This window comes from Periplaneta americana, chromosome 9 (assembly GCF_040183065.1).
Source record: "Periplaneta americana isolate PAMFEO1 chromosome 9, P.americana_PAMFEO1_priV1, whole genome shotgun sequence".
Lineage (NCBI taxonomy): Eukaryota > Metazoa > Arthropoda > Insecta > Blattodea > Blattidae > Periplaneta > Periplaneta americana.
This window is the reverse complement of record NC_091125.1, coordinates 117616764-117640996: the sequence shown is the minus strand read 5'-3', so window position 1 is coordinate 117640996 and position 24233 is coordinate 117616764. Positions and strand designations below refer to the sequence as shown.

The window sequence follows — 24233 nt, the reverse complement described above, 5'->3', positions numbered from 1 at the left end:
GCTGTCTTATGGCTTTTGTCTAGCCATCACGTGTATTATCCCTACCCTTTGTGACCATTAGATTCGTCACCTAGTTACCCTAAGCAAGGGCCCTCCCTATTTATATCTCAGACTGAGAGGGTGTTCCAGGTTTTAACCATTATTATTATTATTATTAACTTTAAAATAATAATGAAAATTGTCTGCCTTGGGCGAAGCATAGTGTATACATAAAGAAGGGTGGATTAGTCTGAAATCATAATCTGAAAGAATCATTATTTTTCTTTTTAAAGTCGATAAATTAAGGCATAAAATAATAATAATAATAATAATAATAATAATAATAATAATAATAATAATAATAATAATAATAATAATAATAATAATAATAATAATAATAATAATAATAATAATAATATAAATGTACTGTAAAACGTATCAATTATTAGAGGTATATATAGAATATCATCTTAGGTCTTTTGGTGAAACACTCAATTTGTTTGTCCTACAACTGTAATACCATAATTATAGCGATTTGACCAATACATTTTGTTCTCAAACAAGTATTATGCTATGTTTAAATGCATAACGTGAAATTCTGAGAGGTATTAAGATTTTCTGAAGTGTGAGTGACCTGTGCACAACTGCAGATGCCCTGTCATCTGAACCACCTGAATGTCGACCAGGATCTCTGGTGAAATGGAAATGTCGTGCTAGCTGCGTCATGAGACAAGAAAAATATATATGTACATACGTCTGTCACAAACAACACATAGAGGACACCCAAACAACACTTCAGACACATAGACACAGAATCACTACTAATGTCTCCGTTTTTCAAAGATCCAATTAAGCATGACACAGTAATACTGAATCTAACTCCTATACAGCTCAATGGCTTAGGCGAGACTTCCTACAAAATGCATAATAAAACGAAATATTATTTTTTATTTTTGACTTCCCATGAATGCACTGTGTTTGTAACATACATAACTTGGTACCTTGGTCTTTTTTTGTTCGTTTTCTTAAAAGAAGGGAAAATGACAGTTTCATACAGAAGATACACAGCTCGTATACAACAGACAGGACCTAGAAGCGCGAGAGACATCACACACTTTGTGTCATTTTTTGTAAAAGGTCAGTCATCAGTTTTGCACTACATTTTCTATCTGCATAGAGAATCATTAAAGGACTTATGGGAATGAGACAACGCCCATACTCGACACAGCTCCGAACGCAACAAATGAGGTAACAAATTGTATTATCACAGATTTCAAGAAACTAACTCGCAACACTTTGTGGTATGTTTGTGTGTCAGTATGGCGCATTGGACTGCATCGACATGAAATGTGTACAGTGACGGACAAACAACACAACACAAACATCTTTAAAGTTCTTCTGCTACAATGCAATTACAGTAAAATTTCCACTATCATCATTTACTTGTTCCCGAAAACTGTAATGTTTATTGAAATAATGATAATAGAATAATTTAAATCAGTGATCCAGCAACTGTTTTTTTCCAAGAGTTCAACCAGTCATTTATTTGTGAAAGCATATTCTTACAGGTTATAAAATCGCACATTAAAATATGCTTACCTGCTTCGAAATAACTAATAGTGCTAATAATTTAATTTCCAAGCTGATACAACACAGCTTGCAAATTATTACCTGGAAAGCATGAAACAAAATGGATTAACTCCAATTCCACGAGTATTAGAAACTGACTAATTTAACTTCCAAACAAGTAACATTTCTAGACATCTTTACTATTAAAATTCATAGCATTTTTCTTTGGAGTCATTTTAAAGAGAAAAGCACAATAATACTACTTGTATAAAGACAACAATCTTTCATTGATAACTGCTGTTCAACTGTCTTAACTGTGATTCCTTGGAGTCTGCACCTGGCCACATGATTCACAGCATTACAGAACAACTGGGTGAGTGACTAGTGATGCTCAACATCATACCATTACGCAAATCTAGTCTTTCAGGTAAAGCTCCCTGTAAAGCAGATTTGAATAATTTCAAGGGAAAAATTGTTCCGGGGCCGGGTATTGATCCTGGGACCTCTGGTTGAACGTTGAACGTACGTTCAACCAGAGGTCCCAGGATCGATACCCGGCCCCGGAACATTTTTTCCCTTGAAATTATTCAAATTAATCATACCATTGTTAGACATCCAGCAGAAATGTACCAGTATACAATCCGACAAAAATGACGATAATGGAAATTCTTACTGTCGCCTTTGTTCCAATGTCAACTGTGACAAGATTGATTTCTCCTAATAAAAACTACACGACTGATATCGATTTTAAATTCTAATTTAAACCATATTTTTCCTATAATGGATACTGTTTTGTTTCAAATGGCTAATTAGTTACTGTCCGTCACTGTATGATACATAAATTGTAACCTCGAGAAACTAAAATTCATGTGATGCTTGGAGGAAGGAAAGTAAGTATAACAAAGCAAAAACAGACTTTCATAACAATGAACAATAACACGTTTATCACTCAACAGACAACAACTGATTCTGAACCTTAATGATTCACTCAGAATCCTTAAAAAATGTATGCAAGATGACAACAGCCGTCAAAGGGCGGGTGTAATCACATGTGGAGTAGGACTGCTCAGAATGGACAAATACGAATGCAATGGACAGACAATATCACGAAGTAAGGAGCTGGGTCAAGAAGGGACCGTGTTGGGAGGTTAGAACCAGTATGTGAGATAAACCAGAGGAGGGTGAGATGAAAAATATATACACGTTATACATAATATATCTGAACACGAATGCAAAATACTAATTACTGTTATTAATTACAAGTTTCGAAGAGGCTAGGACGTGGAAATGTCTGGCTCCTAACCCCAACGTTAAGTACCTTCCCTTTCTCTCCATATGCATTCATACTATGCCCTTATAAATATAGGCACACAACGACTAATCTACAATAATAATTGATTGTCTTCTTCATTAAAAATTAAAAACAACAAGAAACTTAGAATGAACCATCAAAATATTCCAACCCTGAAAAAGTTCATTTGTTCCAGCATGGCTGGATGAATCCACTCATTCATACCAATACTTCAATACAATATTGCGATAAACAATCTAATACCTGGATATTGTTTCTTTTTCTTTCTTTCTCTCTCACTCTCTTAACATTGACAATAATAAAATAACAAGGGCAGACGGGAATGGTACAAATTTTTATATCGCAATACTGGTATCAATTATTTTGAAATCTTTGGTATGATATGACAATTAAAAGTTACAGAATATTGTTTTGGCATCCCTGACATTGATACTAAGAATGGTATGTGAAATATTACAATATTTTTTTTTATATATATACAGAAAGTAACAAAGGAACATTTCACATTGAAGTGTAAGCAAAATTAATTGGTGTTGAACAATAACACAGGCTATCCTGGTTGAAGGTGCAGAAGCATCCAGTTTTACAATTTATTGTGATCCATAACTAAGCCAAGACTCTATAAAAAGTGGAAATGTTAAATGTTTTAATTGGATTTTTCAGATACTTCTGTGAATCAAGCGCCGATGATGATGATGATGATGACTATGATGATAACATTAACAGCACTCAATTATGGTATTCTGGTGGGATACATGGCCTTTTTTAAATGTCTCTGTTCTATGATAATATAATGTACTTTTGAACAGGATGTTCCTCGAAATGTATATGAAGGTGCTTTACAACAACTCTTGCAGCAGAAATTACTATTAGATTTGAAATTCTGTTTATTCCACATTTCAAGTTTTGGTAATTTTTCGGTTCCTCACATTCTGTTCTTTAAAAGTTGTCATAGTAAGTTCACATCACCATCACTGTTGGTATTAGATGTCTGTGATAAATGTTTTGTAAGTGATGATCTGTTCCAATATAATTATTGCTTAATTTTCCAAAATGAGAAGTGAATCGAATTTAGGCCTATACAATGGAGTAAATGAATGAAAAAACTTCTATTCGTTCATAGATTGTTGATGAATTATTTTAGAAACTTGATTGCGCATCTCTATATTGTCTATAGAAGCAACATTATAATCACATTAAAATATTCTTTCATGTGGATTTATAACCATTGGAATGGTAGAGCAAGAGTTTCAATCTTCAGTTTAGAACAAGAAAATTAAGAAAATTTCTAATTATGTTGTAGGTGTTGGTGATAACATTTCTTTTTCTTTTTATATCAGTGATTGTGGTGTCAGTCGACATAGAAACATTCATTCATGACTGAAGACACTTCTTATCAACCCATTCAAAAAAATAACTACATTTACACTATTTTGAAGTGATCCAAATCTTTAATAACGTGAAAGCTCTCAATATGTCCTTTCCTTTTCTGAATGTTATGTTTTTCTTACAAGTTTTGAGGAATATATCACATTAGTGCTTGTCTTTTGAATGTTTATGATTAATATATACAATTTATTATGTACGACAGTGTTGTGATAGCTCCATTCCAACATACATGGTATTTTATGTCTCTATTTTGTAATAGTTTCACAATATGACATTTAAAATATAAAACGAAGTTTAATACTAAGGGCTTGATGAATAATTTGTGCAACTTCTTTTATGCCGGTTCAGATATGAAAACAGTGGTGGTGATGGTGATAATGATGATGATTTAGCACTCAAATACAAGCCTAGGAAGCTCTTTTGTGCTGACTGAACAGTGTAACTCGAATATTCTCTACCTAAATGTGCATTCTGTAATAATGCACTCTCAAAAGTATCCAAATGGTAGAAAACTTAAGTTTAGTCTACTCATGATTTTCTAATTTAAATTTTCATTTTAGCATCAATTAAAACAAGACATAAAACAGTCGTCTTAGACAAAATGCGACACAAATCTTTTGATATTTTACAGTGATCATTTCTTAAAATAATAAAAGGTTAATACAGTTGCCTTTGCTGTTTTACGTAAAGAAGGTAATTAATAAGATACGAGCTGAAGAACAATGATCTCTTCGCAAGAGTATTTACTTTTAAGTAGCAATAATAGAATAACATCATTTTACTCACAATTTTAATCTCGAAACTTTAAGGTTATCACTCCAAAGTGGTAAGTTGTATATTATTAGATATATTTTGCCATTATTTTTACATTGCAAAGTTATCTGTAACAGTACAAACTGCTGCAACTATTTCACACGATCTAATTAATCATTTAATTCTGCGAATTCCATTAAGAACTTTTCTACCACAAATTAATCACTGTCATAAAACTGACAGAAAAATAATTCTAATAAATAATCTGTGGCACAAACAACCCACGAAGGGCCAAGGCTGACCAGCTGGCTGCTAGCTTCACATCCACATGCCTCACCGGAGGTCCAACCAGAACAAAGGTATCGTGTGGTCAGCATGATGAACCCTCTAGGCATTATAGCTGACTTTTGAAACTGGATTTCGCTACCTATCATAGTTCCCCAAATTTATCATGATGTTGGATGGGCACTGGTCCCACACACTGACCACCTTCGTGAGAAAATTCCTTCTTCATGATGACTCAACCAGCATGTATTCCATAATGTGAATTGTAGGCATGATGCCTTAGACCACAATGCTACAATGTGGGACAAATAATTCTAATATTTCACTTAAATTTACAGGGATTTAGCTGCTCTCTTAGCAGGTTTTGTGCGAAATGTATGTATGTATCCAATGCCTACCCACTTTCACTTGCGTGATTCAGGTTCTGCATATAAAATTTGTGCCAAATGTTCCATACAGCATTTGTAATATTCATGAAATATGTATGTATGTATGTATGTATGTAATGCACTAATGCTCTAGATTTAACAACAAAGTTATTCTCTTTCTTGCTTCCCATAATATTTTGATATCAAATCATGATGTGTCTTAAGAATGTCACACATTTCTTTGTGATACATCCATCTATACTTCCTGATGGTATAGGAGACAGTTTGTTGTTGTTGTTATTTCCATCCTGTAGAGATGTTTGCTTAAAAAGTCATGTCCAGTGATCAACATAAACATGGCTACAGCTGATGTGCGAGGTACTTCAGGTATCAATCCAGGAAGTATTTTCCTCCAATTAGAATTATTATTTTCTCGGATAAATTTACAATTATAATTCCAGGTGATTTTCTTTCTTACGATTTGTTTTATAGACTCTCATGAAAACTTATGGGTTATTTAATGACGAATTTTTTTATCCTTTTTGCTAACATGTCACGTCTCTCATTTCCATTTATGCCACAATGTGCTGGAATTCATTGTAAAGTTATGTTTTTACCTAAATTTTAAATCTCTTGTATCATGTTAAGATTATTCTTAATTTTTTTCAATTTTTGGACATGGGACAGATGCTATTGCTTGACTCAGATATTATTACAATTTTCTTGCAGTGTTGCAACTGCATAAATATGTTTTGTGGAGATGTAAAAATTGCTTCAATTTCACCATCAAAATTTGTGACGTATTCGCCTACTGTCTTGAAAAAGAGAAGAAATGGCATCAGCTCCTTCAATCTCATCTGAGAGAGAACAGACAGTATGAGTCCATTCAATTGATGGATAATAATGTATTGACTGTTTCTGTTGTAAGAGCTTTTGCTTCAGAAGGGAGTGTATGTTTATTATTAACATTATTGTTTAAGTCCAGAATGTAACTGATCAAGATAGTATCAATTGCATTATTATTACTATGTAATGCATTTTCTTTATGTTTTCGTATACTTTTTAATTTGATCATTTCTTGTATAGATCCAGTTTGTGTTTTTATTCTGGGCTTAGAATCTAGATATCTAGTCCATGTATTATAGTTTAGCTGCCTAATTAATTTTCCATAAGTTAATATGGCTTGCATGTCAAATTCTAAATCTACTGGTTTAATTAAAGTGATGACTTGTAATGCTTCAATAGAAATAGTTTTAATTGCACCAATTATTAAGTGCAAGGCTTGATTTTTTTCCAAGGGATTCTCTCTGTTTTGTGGATGCTGTTAAGGAACACTTCTCAACAGTATTTTAATATAGATTTAAATACATATTTCAGGTCGTGATTAAAGTTTTCCTAGAACTGTTCTATTTTGTGCCTGCTAGTCTTTTTATTAATTTAAATCTATTACTTACTTTTTCTTTGATGTATTCAAAACGATTTTTTCAAGTTAACTTTTTATCAAAATACATTCCTACATATTTTGAATTTTCTGCTCTTCGTAAAATAATAATATCATCATATTGCACATTAATCTCAAATGGTTTTGACTTTAAAATAAAATCTGAAAAAAGTTTTCATAGTATTAATTTTCATTAAATTATTTCTGCACCATTTTGAAAGTTGTTCCAGTATTGTCGGTACGGTTGCTTGAGTGTCATGAAATATTAACAACACATTAAAGCTTAGTACACAGAAAAAACTTCTTTAAGTATTACTGACAACACATGAATAATTGAGAACATATACAGTACTGTGCACGCAAAGAAGAAAATAAACTTTTATTTTCTTTAATTAAAGACAGTAGTAAGATATGCAACTTAAATTACGAATCATTCGATTTAAACAGATGTAATTAATTTTACACTAAATTCTCCATCATGCAACTCTAAAAACATTATAATTACTTGGAATATTATATTATTATTTATGAAAATGGGTACTTCGAAATTAACAGCAATACATACATACGGAGTAATAGTTTTCACAAGTCAACCAACCATCAGCTTCAGCATTATGAAAGACAACTATTCAAGTAAAATATTTTATGAACAATCCATCGAAAGCAAAACTGTTGTTGCTCAGCTATCTTAGTAATTAAGCCATCAGCCATCTTACAGTCCAATATTTTTCGTAGATGTTAGGAATGTTTGGGAGAGACTTGAACTTAAGTCAATGGTTTCTGTCCATGGCTTCATCTCTTCCACACAGAACACAATTTGGTGATGAAATAATGCCAATCTTATGCAGGTGTTTTGCTAGGCAGTCGTGTCCAGTGATGATCTTTCATGACAGAATGGACAATTCTGGTAGCAGCATAGCATTTCTTCTCTCTTAAACTGTATGTGTCATGTAAGTTTTAATGCATACTTCTGATAAAATAGTTGCCTAAAACAGTCTTTTATTTGCTCTACTTTAGTTATAACTAGGGATAATTTTATAAAGCAATTGAAGTAGGCATCTTTAAGATCCTACTTTTTTTAATTTAAATGAGTTTTTAATTGCGGTTATACTTTAGTACATGATACTGTTAGCTGAATGGCTAGAGCATCAGCTTTCCATGCTGGTATCCCGGGTTCGAATTCCAGCAGGTCCAACTGAAATTTGTGGTGGACAAAGAAGGTGTTTGGTTGTAGGTTTTGTAGGGTACTCTCGGTCCCTCTACCAGCATTCCACCATTGCTCCATTAATCATCATGTGGTGTCATCTCCTTAGATGCACCTAGAGCAATGTCTAAAACAGCAAAAAGAACTACAGCTTCAGCTTTCTCTTAGGTGGGGACACTTTGGCAAATGATGTAAAGCCAAGGATAAAAAAAAAAGATAAATAACTTTGTAGATGTTAATATGTTACAAAAAATTGAAGTCCTTTTCTTTTCCTTAAGAGATGGAATTACGTTGAATTTGAAAAAATAATTCTTATACATATCTTCAAGATCAACGTTTTTCATCAGAAAAATTTTCAACTGGATACATAATTATGTAAGTAAGTATTAATATCTCAAACATTTTTGAAAAAGTAATGGTCGAAGTCATATTTTAATAACAGTTATTTTATTCTACACGCATATTTATTCAAATGATACACAAAAGTTGTCATATTTTCATTTCACATTGTATATATAGTATAAAGGAAAAAATTGTGATGTTGCAGAAAAGGGAATTCGAGATTTTCAAGGAAATAATGTTTTTAGTATCTGTGGACAGGGAAAGTGATTTTCAACATGTTCTCACAAAACCGATAAAAAATAATTCCACTAAATAATCTATGGCGCAAACAGCCCATAAAGAGCCAAGACCAACCAGCTGGCTGCTAGCCTCATGTCCATATGTCCCAGAAGAGGTGAATGATAATCCAACCAGAACAGAAGTTGAAATAACTCGTAGATACTATGAACAAAATCCGTAAAATAGTTCACAAGACAGAAAGATGGCAGTTGAAAATCACTCTCCCAGTCCACAGATAATGAAAACGTTATTTCTGTGAAAATCTCGAATTCGCTTGTCTGCAACATCACAATCTTTTTCCTTCATACTGTGCATAGTGAGAAAATATGACACATTTTGTATTAGTTGAATAAATACAACATATTATATCAACATGGAGTTATCTCTTGAGATAATCTCGTAAAATATAGCATCAAGATAAATATGTTATTGTTTCTACTGTAAAGTCATTTACTAAACAGTAAATACTACAGTGCATCACTTTCAAGGTAATGCATTATTCTCAATCACTTTTGATCTTGAGGAGCTTCTTGTCTTCAGCTTGCAACAGCAGCAATGTAGATTTACAGTAAAGACGACAGAATTTAACTATAAATTGTATGTGTACTCTCTGAGCATTATTTTTCAACCTTTTGTTTATATCAACAATTATTAGAAATGTTAATTTGTTGTACATATTTATACAGTATTTCCACACTCCTGTCAAAACAATTCATTAACTAGAATAAGAAATGGCTGAATGATGGACAAGCACCCACAAATAAAGTTATTTATTTGTGAGGACTGTGACTTCCATAGTTATTTGTGAAGGATCATGATTTACAGAAGTTACTTGGTGGAAGCTATTGCTTATAGAAGAGGCCATCACATACAGAAGTTATTTGTGGAGGCCCATAACTTACAGAAGCTACAGCAATATCATGATAAATAATGCAAATTAAATATACTGAGAAAAACATTTGTTGGTATAGATACTTCTGCATCTTAAACATTTTGTTATCAATAATACGAATATCTAATAACACTCATAAGTTATAGCTACCTTGCGTAAGTTGAATTTAAAAACAATTAAATTTATTACTATACAGTTCGAACACACAAACATGTAGGAGCCCGCAATATTAAAATTCATATTTTTAAAAACACCAAATTTAGAATACCAATGCAGGTAAATACTTGTCTGAACGATACACACCAGAGCTCAAACTGGACTAAAAGATGGATGCAGGGCAAGAAGCCCTCATTTCGCAACTTGAGCTCTCCACTATTTGATCTCGAGTACCTAGTTATCACAATAGAACCCATTCCATTACTGGATTAGGCGTTTGCAGAAGGTTAAAGGTTTTAAAAAACTGTAACCCCACAAAACAATAATAATAATAATAATTAAAAAAAGAGAGACATATCACATAGAGTTGTATTCATTACCCTGATTGCATACTCCCCAAGGTAAAAGCTCCTCTGTTACAGATACATGGATGAGTATGCCTAGCTACTGATTGTCCTAACATGTACAGCAGATTCTTGATATTTGAATTCAGTTGTCCGACCGCTGCTTTCCTATGATCCTGTCGCCAGGACTTCAGTCATTGTAATACTAACCTGCGTGCCCCTTTTGGATCAGCGTCCAAACTACTTGGAGGTGAGGATGTATGAAATTCTGAAACAATCAATATAGAGGTGATTAGTCTTCACACTTTAAATATGCTTTAATGAATTAACTAACTAAAAAAAATTACATTTGACTTTATTAAATATATACAACATTTTAATAAAAATAATAACAAAATAATATTAATAATTTATTTATTTATGATTAATATTTATGTGCTGTACAACAGCCAGAAGTCAATTAAAGTTCAGCACAATACAAAACAATACAATAAACAAGAATATAAAAAAAAGACAATAACAATAACAATAATAATAATAATAATAATAATAATAATAATAATAATCACCACCACCACCACCACCACCACCCATTTCATGGATTAGGCCTCATGACCTGTTCCAGCTTCGGCGAGATCTGCCCAACGTTTTCTTGGACGTCCAACTTTCCTTTTCCCTATAGGTTTATAATACAATAACTTAGGTGCCAGTCTTTGAAGTTCCATTCTTGTGACGTGGTCTTTTCATCTGTTTCTGTAGGTTTCTATTGTGAAGTATATGCTTGAAAATTGCAATTCATTTCGGATATCTTCACTGTATTTATGAACCAGTAGTGTGTAGCCTGCTATTGGTCTGAAAAATCTAATTTCTGCTGCTTTGATTCTTGAAATGTTCATGTTTCAGATGCATAAGTTAAGGCAGGGATTGCCTTTGTTTTGTAAAATTTAATGATGGTACCTTTTCGTACTTTATTGTACCAGTTAATAATAATAATAATAATAATAATAATAATAATAATAATAATAATAATAATAATAATAATAATAATAATAATAATAATAATCCTATAACCCTTAACCACCATACTTTGACTAACCATCTATCCCTAAAGTAGTACAATGGCAGATGACACTACCCTCTGTCTCAAGAAAAGAGAGGTAGGATTGGGGTCAAACCTAAAAATAGGTAATTTTAGATCCCAACTTAAGAATTAGGTCTTTTTAGATCCTGTAAAATTAAAGTGCATTATTTGTTGGTACATAAAACAAAAAAGAAAAGTGATATTTCGAGAGTAATGAGATAGAATGGGTTAGAACCTAAGAATCTGGGGCTTGCTAATGAGATATGCAGTGCTAAACAGTTTTTATAAAAAGTTCTGTTGACTGTGAACACAAAACATAACTATGTTGAAAAGGGAGAAAAATTAGTGACATAATGGTTAATTTCAAACGCAACGCATTAGCTAAGTCAATGGCTCTTGTCAGCAGGACAGCAATTTTCTATATGTACACCTTAGATAAAGGGCATATGACACAGGGTGCATTCATTTGCTATTTGCTCGCTACTTTGGAGCAGCTGTGTAAATTCACTCAGTATAAGAAGGGTTAGCAAACAAATACGCTAATCCAGAGATGAGGGCGACCGAAGTTGAACTCTGCTCTACTTTATTCACTGGTCGCTGGCTATTTCAGTGCCTTGTACTGTTGGTTGCTCCTTGTCATACTTATGAGCAGATAAGGTACAATTATTATAAAGGCTCGGGTTTTAGTGCAGTGTTAGAACTTTACGTACTCTGAACAAGAGCGCCATTGTTTAGAACATCTGCATCACTCAAGATAATAGTTATAAGAAAACAAGAAACAAACACACAATCGACACAATCTTACAATTCTCCCTTCATTTTTATATGCTGCACAAGAAGCAGATCATTTCTCGTTCGTATGAAGGAATATTCCTGTTAGATCATGCCACTGAGTAAAGCAAGCAGTAGTGATAAACGAAAGGCAAAAGTTGTGTTTTACAGTAACAGCCACACATGACAATTAATATTTAGAGTTTACGAGTTTTTATTTTAATATCCCAGAAATCTTTCTCTTTTAACAGACAAAATATCGAGTCTTGAGTTTTTCGTCAAGCAAAAACGCTTCTTTAATTCGCCGTACTCAGAAACCAGTAAAGATTTTGAAGAGTGTCAACTTTTAAAACCAATTTCCATTCTTTCTCAACATTTCTCTTGCTTTGACTCCTCCCCCATCTAAAGTGGAAAATAAATATGTTTGCCGCTTATCAACTTCTGAAGGTGTGAATGTCTATTTTGAACAGATCACTTCGAAGTTACTACTTTTTTCTCTCTCTTTCCAAAAAAGATTTTGATTTCAAATTTTTTCTATGCTTTCCTTAGACATAAAAATTACAGAGCGATTATTCTGACAGAGATCAAATTTGGGATTTTTTCTGTTAAAAACTTATCACACTTGACTGAGTTTGAACATGCGGTACTTGCAAGGCAATCATTGAATCACCGTCAACAACTTAATTTCAACATTGTTGCACGGAAAGAGCCTCAACTTGTGTAAATGAAAGTCCAAGTACCATATCTGCTGGCCTATAATGTGCAAGGACATATAAGACACTCGTCCCTTTTTCCATACACATTTTTGGGAGAGAAAAAAGTAAGTACATACCATCCATCATACATAGTATCTCTATGAACACAGACTAGCAGACCTTGGCAATCAAAATGTCACCTGAAATTTCAGCTTTCGTTATAAGGGCTCGTCCCTTTTTCCATAGAAATTTTTAAGAAAAAATTTAGTACCGGTACATATCATTCTTCATATATAGTGTCTGTGTGAATACAGACTAGCAGACTTTAGTCAATCAAAATTCCACATGAAATTTCAACTTTTGATATAAGGCTCATCCAGTTTTTAAGGCCAATTTTTAGGGGAAAAGAGTGCGTCTTGGAGATTGACAAATATGATAAATCTATTTACATATGTACAAACTGTCATGAAAAAGGTTGATTTTAAGGGTTACTGTACGGAAGAATTGAAACTTTGTGAGCATTGCAAATCTTGTTACACTTGCATTGCTACCTTTGGTTTGCTGCAGGATGGCTGCCTTGGCTCACTGTGCGACATGCTCTGTGCTCGTTGTCGCTATCCCCCCAGCAGCTGTAGTTGGATGCGTGTGATGTTGGTGCTGCAGATCCTCCTCCACTTTTGCGACATGGTCCTCATACTTACGGTTCAAGTCAGCCAGTGTCTGCAAAGTAAACATCACATCAGTCACAAATACATTCAAATCTCTGTCAATCGAATTTACAACATATCAAAATAATTTCATATTCCGAGATGTTTCCACATTACATGGATTAACAGAACTGTGCACATTAGAAATGAGGCAAATTCACAAAATTTCCCCTGTTTGCTTAAAAACTTAGTGAGTGTATTTTTGTAGGACATTCTAAAAAGTGATGCATCCTGCACCAGATTATACAACTACTCTTTACTGACATCGTGATACCCTTATTGACAGCAGGTATGGTGATGAAATTCAAACACTGTTACTACTGAAGCATCATCTTTAATCCTTGAGGTGAAAAAAATTCTTCAATCAAATTATGCGCTCAAAGTTTCCTACAGATATATAAATTTATAGAAGCTGTCCGCTAAAAGTATGTAATATTTAGACAGATACAGAAAATAATACAGTTGGCATATAAAGTTAGAAACAAAGGTACAAAAAAATAATGTTCTGTCAATATTTAAAAAATCTGTTACTACAATTAAATTAAATATACAGTAATAAATAGGGATTTGATTTTTAGGTTACTGAAATAGGTGAAATAGGTTTTTTATGTGAAAGGGGTCGCAAAAATTGCCTGATTATTAAAAAATGTATGCTTACAGTCAATTTTAAATAACATAACTTTTCTCTCGATGGTAAAGATGGAATCAATAATTCCAATCCACTGTCATAATAAATGCGATTTCACTTGTTTTGGCATAGCTTAACAAAAATGCATCACATTCATCCTCAGTAACAGAACTAGAACTTCCAGTCAAATGTATGGGTTATTGTCAGAACACTGATTGACAATGACTAATGTCATGTCACTCTTTCATCAGTAATTTTATTATTGACAAATTTATTTTGATTTAAAGAGTGAGAGACTTAAAAGTTGTGTATTTGATATCCCAGAATAAAAGAAAAAGTGTCATTAAGACATTAAGTAGTTAAAAATAATAGTCTTAATAATGATTGTTGTCAAAAATGGACATGAAATTACGTTTGCAAAGCAAAGTTAAAAGATGTAAGTCAAAAGACAAAGCACTAGCATTTGTGGAGGTGTATCAAATTCTACAATTTGGAATTTTTTGTTAGCCATCTTTCCTTCTCCACTCTGTCCTAGAGTAGTGATCGACAGAATTTTTGTCATCACACTTCTCTAGCTGAAGAGGCGAACTGAAGCCGAAACAGAGAAAACACAAAATTACAAGTAGAGTTTACACTCTTCAAAAAAAGTTTGTGCTTTTGCGGATCATTGCCAAAGGTTTTTGGCATGTGATACACAAAATGGGACGATATTCTTTTACCCAGTTTGCGAACCTCTGGTTTCGAACTATTCGGTTCTCATCAGCATGACAAAGAAGTTATTTCTTCTTCTTCTTCTTTTGCATTTTCTCTGTTTCGGCTTCAATTCGGCTAGAGAAGTGTGATGACAAAAATTCTGTTGATCACTACTCTAGGACAGAGTGGAGAAGGAAATATCTCTAACGAGAATTTCAAATTGTAGAATGAAATTACGAATGGAAAGCAAAAACCTGCAATGACCATTTCTATCTGGTATCATAGCATAAATTGAATGTTAATTTAAATCTGTTTGACTCTGAGTGTCTGCATGCAAATATAATACTCCATCAAAAATAATACGTATCCCAGTTTTCAAGATGACAGTATGTCTTATTGGATATTTTGTTATGTGCTCGCCACAGAACAATCCGAAAGCTTTGTATAGCCACAACGAAACAATAAAACAATTTTTGGGAAAATTGCAGATATGAGGTCTCCATTCTTAAGCAACGATATGAAATGTGGGACTAAAATTTCGCCACACATTAATAGAATAGAAAGAGGAGTGAATGTATGGGAAAGCGAAAAAGAGGACCAATTGAAAAACCTCAGAGCAAAACAGCTAAGAATGGACAAGGAATAATTCAAAAGAGAATGATGTGAATACAGCTATGTTTTCCACATATATATGAAGCAACATACTGAAATGAAAAATCTGAATAAACTGAAACTAATGATATATCAGTGGAATCCTCTGCTTTGATTATGAAACATGATTGTAAGATGGTCACAATTATCATATGATGTCAGGCACTGCTGTGATTCATACCTTGTTCTTCTCCTCCTCCAAGCTTAATCGCACCTCCTCATGTTGTTTTTCCAGTTCTTCTCGTTTCTTCTCATATATCTTAGCCAGCCGCACTCGCTCATTCACACCTTTTTCCACCACAGACGCAGCCACTTCCCGTTTGATTCGTATCTAAACATTTACAATCACATTAAGCATACATTATGTACATAAGCACTGCCATTCTTACGAGGATACGTCTAAATTTAGTTCCAAATCATTTACAATGGTGGTTTTGGAAGCAAAGTATCCTTTCCTTACGTGTGCTGGAAGTGTCACTTAAATTAAATTTTAAAGACAAAAATCAATTACTTGACAATGAATTGATGTATCTGAATTTCGTTCGTTAGAATGAAATAGGAGTGTTAATCAATATGTATTTTATTTTAAATAGAGTGGGGCTTAACAATGTCATTGCCCATTAATATAAATGAAACATTAAATTACAAAATATCAAATAATTACTGTACTTAGAAAGGTACTTGAATGTAAGCACAGAGAAAATAGCCAATAAACGTGAGCAAGGAAGTACAAATATAATTTATAACATTAATTGTACATCTTGCTTCCCAGTATTTATCATGTATTGTAATGGATTGGAGAGCCTGGCACTACAGTATGATTCTTATCCATAATGGTGTTTGTATTGCATACTGGACAAAGGGGGTTGTGAAAAGTAGGAAAAGGAGGTGAACTGCAAGGCAATTATGTCTGGGGGTACAAAGACAGACTCACTTCCTCGTGGTGTTTGGTGGAAACGAAATTCTCCCCTCACTGGGAAGATACATGGACTAAACAAATCATCTGTAACACACTTTAGGCTGAACACAGGACATGTTATCAGTATGTAGTTTCAGTATATTTTTTCTTAATGGTGTTGGAAATAATTGGGAATTTGAGTATTGAAGTGAAGTTTCAAAACACTACATCTCTTAACCAGCAGAAGTTTCAATGACACCCATTCCTTCGTATTTGAGTTAGTTTAGGCAATTTTTATAAGCGTATTTTTGTGATGTGCTCAATGTTGTAAATGTATTTTTGTGATATGTTCATTATTTATCAGTGCATTTTTCTAATGTTTCACTGACGAGGAGAAACTAAATCTATGGGAGTGATATATCTAAAAAAGATACTTAATAACGATCTAGACACAAAAAGTAAAGGGAATAAATAAAGTTCCTACCTGTCATTTTTATGAAAATATGTATGATACCATATAATGATTACATGGATGTTGTAAATTAAGAAAACTGTTCTGTTGCTCATGCCATTCTTTTACAATTTTCACATACTACAAAACAATTTACACATGTAATCTTCATCTTACGATGTTTGGTGACGTATATACGTCCGTTCACATCAACGGACGTATATACATCACCAAACATCGTAAGATGAAGATTACATTTGTATAGTTTCTTCACACCCATAAGCAGTGCTGACTAGATCAGACGCTATGGACAGTACTCTATAACAGAGTCGCCAGTATGAAAGGATAATTCCAAGCCTTTGGCGTGAGACGAACTCGATAGCCCAGTGGTAGAGCGCCTGACCAGAGTACAGGAAGTCGCAGGTTCGATTCCCACTCGAGGTTGTGAAATTTTTCTTTCATACCATGGCATGATTGTGACTATAATAATATTTAAATTCAACAATTTACACATATCACAAAGAAAAGAACCACAACAAAAATGTGAACTGGATTAAGAAAAATAGTTCATCACATGTTAAAAGCTGTTTTTTTTTATTTTTGGGGAGAAAACAAAAACTTACATTTCGAGGGTACTATAATGATTCCGAAAGTTTTCTGAACATACGAAATTAAATTGAAGTACTGAAGTTCTTGTCTCTCTCTTTTTAAAGACTGTCAAGTGAAATTCAAAATGACTTCATTTCTGTTTCTGAACTTATGATTGAAAAAGTGAAAAGGAAATTTCTAATGCTTCTTTTACTGAAATTAATTGGCCGAAGCAACAAATATTACAACAAAGTCACTGTTATCAACTAATAAATAAGTGGCAAAATAAAATACCAAGAAAAAGCCTTAGTAACGTTAAAGAAGTAATGCTTAATTCTATATAGCACTTCATATTCTCGATGTTTTATGGGAATTTACCTGTGAGAAAAAATTAGTGTCATATGTAGACATTATGACGTGGCAGTAATTATCAGAAAAACAATATCTTTCAGATGAGGGTAAAAAAAAATGTTCCCAAGCTATTTTGTGCATCTTTATACACACAAACTGACCTTAGTCCTATTATAGTCATGGAGTTTTATCAAGCAGTGCAATCTATCTTTGTCGAACTTTTTGTTTTTGGAATTTTCTTTTCAATTCGACAAAATGAGTGACGGTATTAGACAATCACATAAGTCAATTTCACTAATCTCGGAAAAGTCTTCAATTTTTTAGGAGAAATATAATGTCTAACCAGAACTACTAACTTCTTAGTAAAAGATTACAGACTGACATTATTTAAAAAAAGAGAACAATGTACTTTAAAAAGGTTCTTATTTATTATTATTATTATTATTATTATTATTATTATTATTATTATTATTATTAATACTACTACTACTGATATGAAGACATGCACTTGTTTTTGATTTGCTTAAATGTTAGAATACAATTTTTTTTTATTTTAGATTCAGAACCAACAAATTTCAGAAACAATTTCCAGAGATAGGGTTTTCAAATTTAAAACAAAGGTATGGAAATTTCTTTAATGTTCCTACTTTGAAAAGTAATTTTCTATGTATTATATGAAAAGAATAAAATCCATAAAGACAATGTGAAAATGCATCAGCACATGACAAACAGTCCTAGTGAATGCTTTTCTAGAAGTGCAGACCAACTGATAATTAATCAAGATTCTAGAATCTAGAGGTCATTCTAAGCAATGAAAAGAATTAAAATATATCTGACGAATGCCCAGTATCAGGATAGGATGTCATTATTCATTTTACTTGGCAAAAATTTTTTTCTTGCAATTCTATGTCAGAGACCATCATTTCATATTTATAGGATTGATATCTTTGTCAGAAAAAGTAGAAGCATTGAGTTGATGTAGGCTACAAAATAAAGGCAATGATTAATTTAATTTAATTAATTTTTTATTTTAGATCTAATTGAAGACCTCCCCGAAATAAGGATGTAACAAATAAAACTGTAATTGACGTTTCAGGAGAAAGAAAAATAATTTTAGGGGCATATTTCACTAGGCCTATATTTACTAACATAATCATTTGACTAATCAAGGATGCAAGATTATTCAACTATTGGTTGCAGTAATTTATTGTTATAAATGAATGCTTCAAAATTACTTTTTCTACTTAAGTCATGTATTTCAATAATTTGACGTTGCATCATTCTTCTGGGAAGGTCTTCAATTAATTACTTGCTTTCAACCTGAATCAAAAGAGTAAGGCATTACAAGATTGCCACACTTTCCCTTGTCCCCTTAACATTTTTAATGCGTAGTTTTCTTTTAGATACAGTATCTTAAGTGCTGCAACCTTTAAGGCCTATTAAGTCCCACATTTTTGTTTCCTATACTGTCTGCCAAAGACTTCTACAATCATCTGAAACGTCTTGCAGGGATATCTGTAGTCTAATTAAGACATTGGCCTGAATATATATCTATCTGCAAAGCAAGTTAGATGGGACAGAAGAAACAATTGGTCAATAATTATGTCTGGATTGGTTTTTTCACTTGCTATTAATCTATGATGCACAACTTCAAGAAGCCATGCTAAGGATATTCATTATCTTTTCAAAATCCATTGTTCTCCATCAGGTTTGTAAGAAATGTTGGAGAGCAAGAGAGTTAATGGCTTTATTGCCAAGAGCTCAGCATTAGTTAACAACAACATCGGTTGTGGTGAAAAGAAATGTAACTCTATGTCACTGATAACACGAATGAGGAAAAGGAAGGAAGGCAAGGAGTAAACAAAGAAGAAAGGAAAGAGAAATGTTTGAATGTATTTGAATGTTCACTTTCTTTATGTGGCACCAGCCCACATTAAAAATGTAAATATTTTTACAACACAGTCATTAAAATATGCTTATTTTTAAATGTATGCTATTCCTCCTAAAAAAAATCTATCTTGAAAGATAAAGAACTAAAGGTAGAAAGAATGTTTATTGCTGACTCACTTCCTGCAGTGCACTGGATGCTTTAAATATAACTAAATATTTACAGATGCTAGACATTAAGCCCACTGTACCATAAAAAGAAGAGATAAGTAAAAAAAAATCTACAATGAAGAAACTTTGTGGCATCTATTTTTTAAATGTTATAAAATTCTACACATACAACTCAATAAAGAATATTACCATTTCATCCTTGTCTCGATGTACTTTGGACAAGGCCTTGACTTCCCCTCTCCGCGTTGCTTCTAATCTCCGCATCACATCAGCTGTCTCCCGCTCAAGCAGTGCATGCAACAATTTGAGCTGATTGGATTGGGATGTTTTCATCAGCTTTTCCACTATCTGGAATGCCTGAACAAACAATACCGCTATGTTATATAATAAATTACAAATGGTCATACAGCTACAACGTAATATAATTTCAAAATAAACAAATATGAAGTAATGTACTCTCTCAGAATAAATTTTCAAGATGATCAAAACAATAATCAAGCATAAAATTATACAGAAAATAATAATTTAAATTACTTAGGGTAAGATATATCGTGTAGTAAAAAAAAAAAATACAAATCTCTTTACATGTATCATTGCACGAAATTTAAAAGACATTTTCGAGAATAAAACAATAAATAACACTGTCAAGTCATAAATAATTCTCTGTAACAGTCATCCTTGGTGGTCTAGTGGCTACAATGTTTGTCTCTGAACTCAAGATATGTAGGTTCAATCTTGCTCATGGCAATGGGACTTTAGATGGGGAAAGTATACAATTGCTGCATCTAACATATAATAAAATAAAATTGTTGGCCACACGTTATAGATTAACTGGATGCAAAAAAAACACTATTTTATGAACAAACATGAATAAAGGCAAAATTCTATATCTAGATCTGTCAAAACTCCATTCTTACCGATAATGACTTGTGAGACCTCTGGCAGAGAGGAGTGAAAACATGTCGATTGATAATCTCGCTGGTCAGAGAGCCATCTGTGTAATGATCCCACCCACATAATAATATGAGGTTCTTAAATTAAAAATATATATTAAATAAGCAGACCAATTAAGAGCCAGTGACTCTGCCATTCAAGAAAGGCGAGGAAAGGACAGGATAGGATAAATACACAAAAAATAAGTGTTTACGTTTATTACAAGCATTCTGGATATATAAGACGGAAAAAAATCACTACTCTCACTATATGTGATGAACTAGATTCATAAATAAATAAGATAACAGATAAAGAAACATATTCTCCGAAAACGCACTAATGAACTCGCCATGTTCTACAAATCAAGGAGTAAGAGGGATGTTGGTCGCCCTTAAAGAAGTTGAGAAGATGAGTGGAGTGAACCTAAGGGAGTCACATCTCGAAGAGGGTAAAAAGTAAGGGAGGGGGAGAAAGGCAGGAGAAACAGGAAAAAAAGAGGAAAAAGAAAAGAAGATGGACGAAATAGAAAAAAGAGAAGGATAAAAAGAGGAAACGTTGAAAAGAATGAAAAAAATAAAGGAAAGAAAAAGAAGCAAAACAGAGGAGAATACAAAGAAGAAAAAAGAAATCGAAGTAGAAAGTGAAAGAAAAGAAATTAAAAAATAGAGGAAACAGGAAGAGCAGAAGGATGAGAATACAAAAGAGAGAAGGAAAATAAACAAGAGAAGGAGGAAGAAGAGGAGGGGAACAAGATAAAAAGATGCAGAAAAAAGGGAGGAAAAGGACAAGATGTTGATGATAATGATAAATTTATATATGTGAAAGGAGATAGGAGGAACACAGAGTGCAGGAACATACGAATTAACTCACCACGCTGTGATACTTTTCCCTCAGCTCTCTTTCATGATTGATGTAATCTTTACGAAGAGACAGCAGGCGTTCAGACTGGCTACGAGGCAGGCCCGTGGCTTTGGAAGCATCACTCTCACATTCTGAGCACTCAGATGTGTCAGGCTGCACTGTTGTTATACCGAGATCTCTGTTGAAAGTAACATAAGAATGGTACTAGCATGAATAACACACACGCATCTCACAAATATTACATACTTATTTTGTAACAACTGAATCAAAATGAATATTGATATCAACATACTGATATTTCAATTCTTTAAATTCTAGAGACAAAAAGTAAATAATAAAATTTAATAACTAAATAACTGTCATTGTGAAGTGCTGTTGTTTCTGTAGTATGCAATTTATGCAAAAGTGTACCCAAGAATACAATGAACTCCTGTTGTATCTCTGTCCCTTCTTTCTCCTCCTCTACTTTCTTTTTTACTTCTTTCATCGTGTCCTCTGATTAGGAGAGTGATCACAGGTTTTAATTTTTGTATTAAAATAAAACATTGTTATTTTTTCAATAAACACACAAATACTAAATGCTAAAGAAATTCATGTAACAATTTCGAAGAAAATGTTCTACACCAGTGGTCGTCAGCACTCGCTAAAATGTGCAATGGGTACGCGGTGCCGTCCCATGTGCACGGTCGTGCAACAGGCAGAGATAGAGAGCATACCCGCTAGCAGCTATGAGAGCACTATAGTGCACAGCGTTTTCAGCGGGTAAGAGAGGCTAGCCCCAGCATGCTCTGTGCTGAAGACCCCTGTTCTACACTAATGAACTGATAAGCAAGAGGCAAACAAACATGGGTTGTAAATAAAGTAGTGGCAACACTGCCAGAAATGGGTCATGTGCACTTGCATGCGATATGAGACAACTGGTGATCGTAGTTGGAGATATTGTCGAGTACTGAATCACAAAACTGGTTGCTATGACAACACATGTTGTTATTGTGCGTGGTTAAATGTAGAGCACTATTCTAACTGCTCTAAAGTATGTTTACTAAACTTGAGCAGCAATCGTGGTTAAAAATCGAGGTAGAAATGCACGCCAATGTCATCAAGGGTTACTTGAACCTTGTGGCAACGATGCACTGCTGTATCAGATGGCTGCAAGATGGGTCCCTGCATTTTATAAGGGTCGGAATGACACGGCACATGTGGCTTGCACAGATCGCCCGTTCATTTGTGATGAACAAGTAGAGTTAGTGCAAGGTATCCTTGTTGTTGACCATTGCTGGACTGTACGAGAATTATTCATCGAGGTTAGACTCAGTCATCAAACTGTATGGCACATCCTGAAGGAAAACCTCCACATGAGAAAAATTGCAGCATGCTGGGTTCCTCATACTCTGACAGAAGCAGAGAAGTGGCACCGATATGCAATAGCTCAACTCCACTTACAGAGATACCATAACGAAGAGGACGTATTTCTGCAATGTATTGTTGCCACTGACGAGATGTGGGCACGGGCATACGAGTCTGAACTAAAGTGTCAGTCTAATGAATGGCACTACAAAGAATCACCACGTCCAAAAAAGTGCAATATGAACCTTCCAGAATGAAAGTCATGCCTAGTGGCATATGACAGTGAATGCTGTGTGAAGCTGCATAAATTTCAGATGCGTAGCTAGTTCACGAGGGTATTTACCACGAATAGTTTTTCATATTGATTTATATTAAAATTTCGAAATTATCCCGTCCCCTTTTTCTTATGTATGAATTTCAAGTCTGTGAGCTCTAGCATACGCTTCCCTGCAGTTACAATTTCGCTTTTTTCACTGAAAAATCGGCAATCAAACGAATTTTTCAGGATTTCCTCTATTATGTACATATTTTAAGTCATTATATGGAACTTATGCTTCAATTTACACTTTCGTATCAGCCATGAAACACAATTCACTTCTACTTTTGCGTATCAATATGCTTGAAATTTGAAATCACCACCAAAAACGCACCTGCTTAGAGTCTACTAGACTGATATAACAAACCGAATGGTTGCATACAGAGAGCAAGCACATATGCGCCAGAAGCAAAGAGACAAGGTAAAAGACAAGAGAACATTCATTGTGGGGCCAGAATATGACACACAGAGAACTGACTTTCTGTACAGCAGAACCTGTCGTTGTGATGCCGGTGAGACAGAGTGAAGTTAGACTAGATTTGAAAGAACAGGTCTTTTATGTTAAAAAAAAAATGGATATTTATTAGCTTTTGGAACTAGTAATACCTTCAAATACAATTTATTGTTAATATTAAAATAGCCAGGGTAAGCACAGCACGCCATTGCAGTATAGTTCAATTATTAATTTGTTGTTGCAGCACCTGAGACATCTCATAATATAAGCCTGTGCTAGGGTGTGGGTTTAAATTCCTCTTGGGCTGATTGCCTAGCTGGGTTTTTCCGAAGTTTTCCCTAGCTGTAAAGTAAATTTCAGGTAAATTTAATGGCACATTATTGAACTCATTTGGCCACATAGGCCTACTATCTCACTATCAATGCCAGGCAACCTCG

The 24233-nt window shown here is 33.6% G+C and overlaps 1 protein-coding gene across 3 annotated transcripts in view; it reads right to left on the bottom strand.

Annotated features, from left to right (window-relative positions):
- Window positions 1-8333: 8333 nt before the first annotated feature.
- Window positions 8334-24233, bottom strand: part of Plc21C (Phospholipase C at 21C) — a 139609-nt gene continuing 123709 nt past the window's right edge. For 2 of the 3 annotated variants that reach the window (XM_069835695.1, XM_069835696.1), the window contains 5 exons: window positions 21689-21857; window positions 20075-20242; window positions 15721-15870; window positions 13412-13580; window positions 10292-10581 (listed from right to left, as the gene is read on the bottom strand). In XM_069835695.1, the coding sequence (XP_069691796.1) occupies window positions 13443-13580; window positions 15721-15870; window positions 20075-20242; window positions 21689-21857 (625 nt within the window). In that variant the 3' untranslated portion in view covers window positions 10292-10581; window positions 13412-13442. Of the gene's footprint in view, window positions 8428-10291; window positions 10582-13411; window positions 13581-15720; window positions 15871-20074; window positions 20243-21688; window positions 21858-24233 lie in introns of those variants that run through there. The other variant, XR_011333990.1, reaches the window with a different exon arrangement.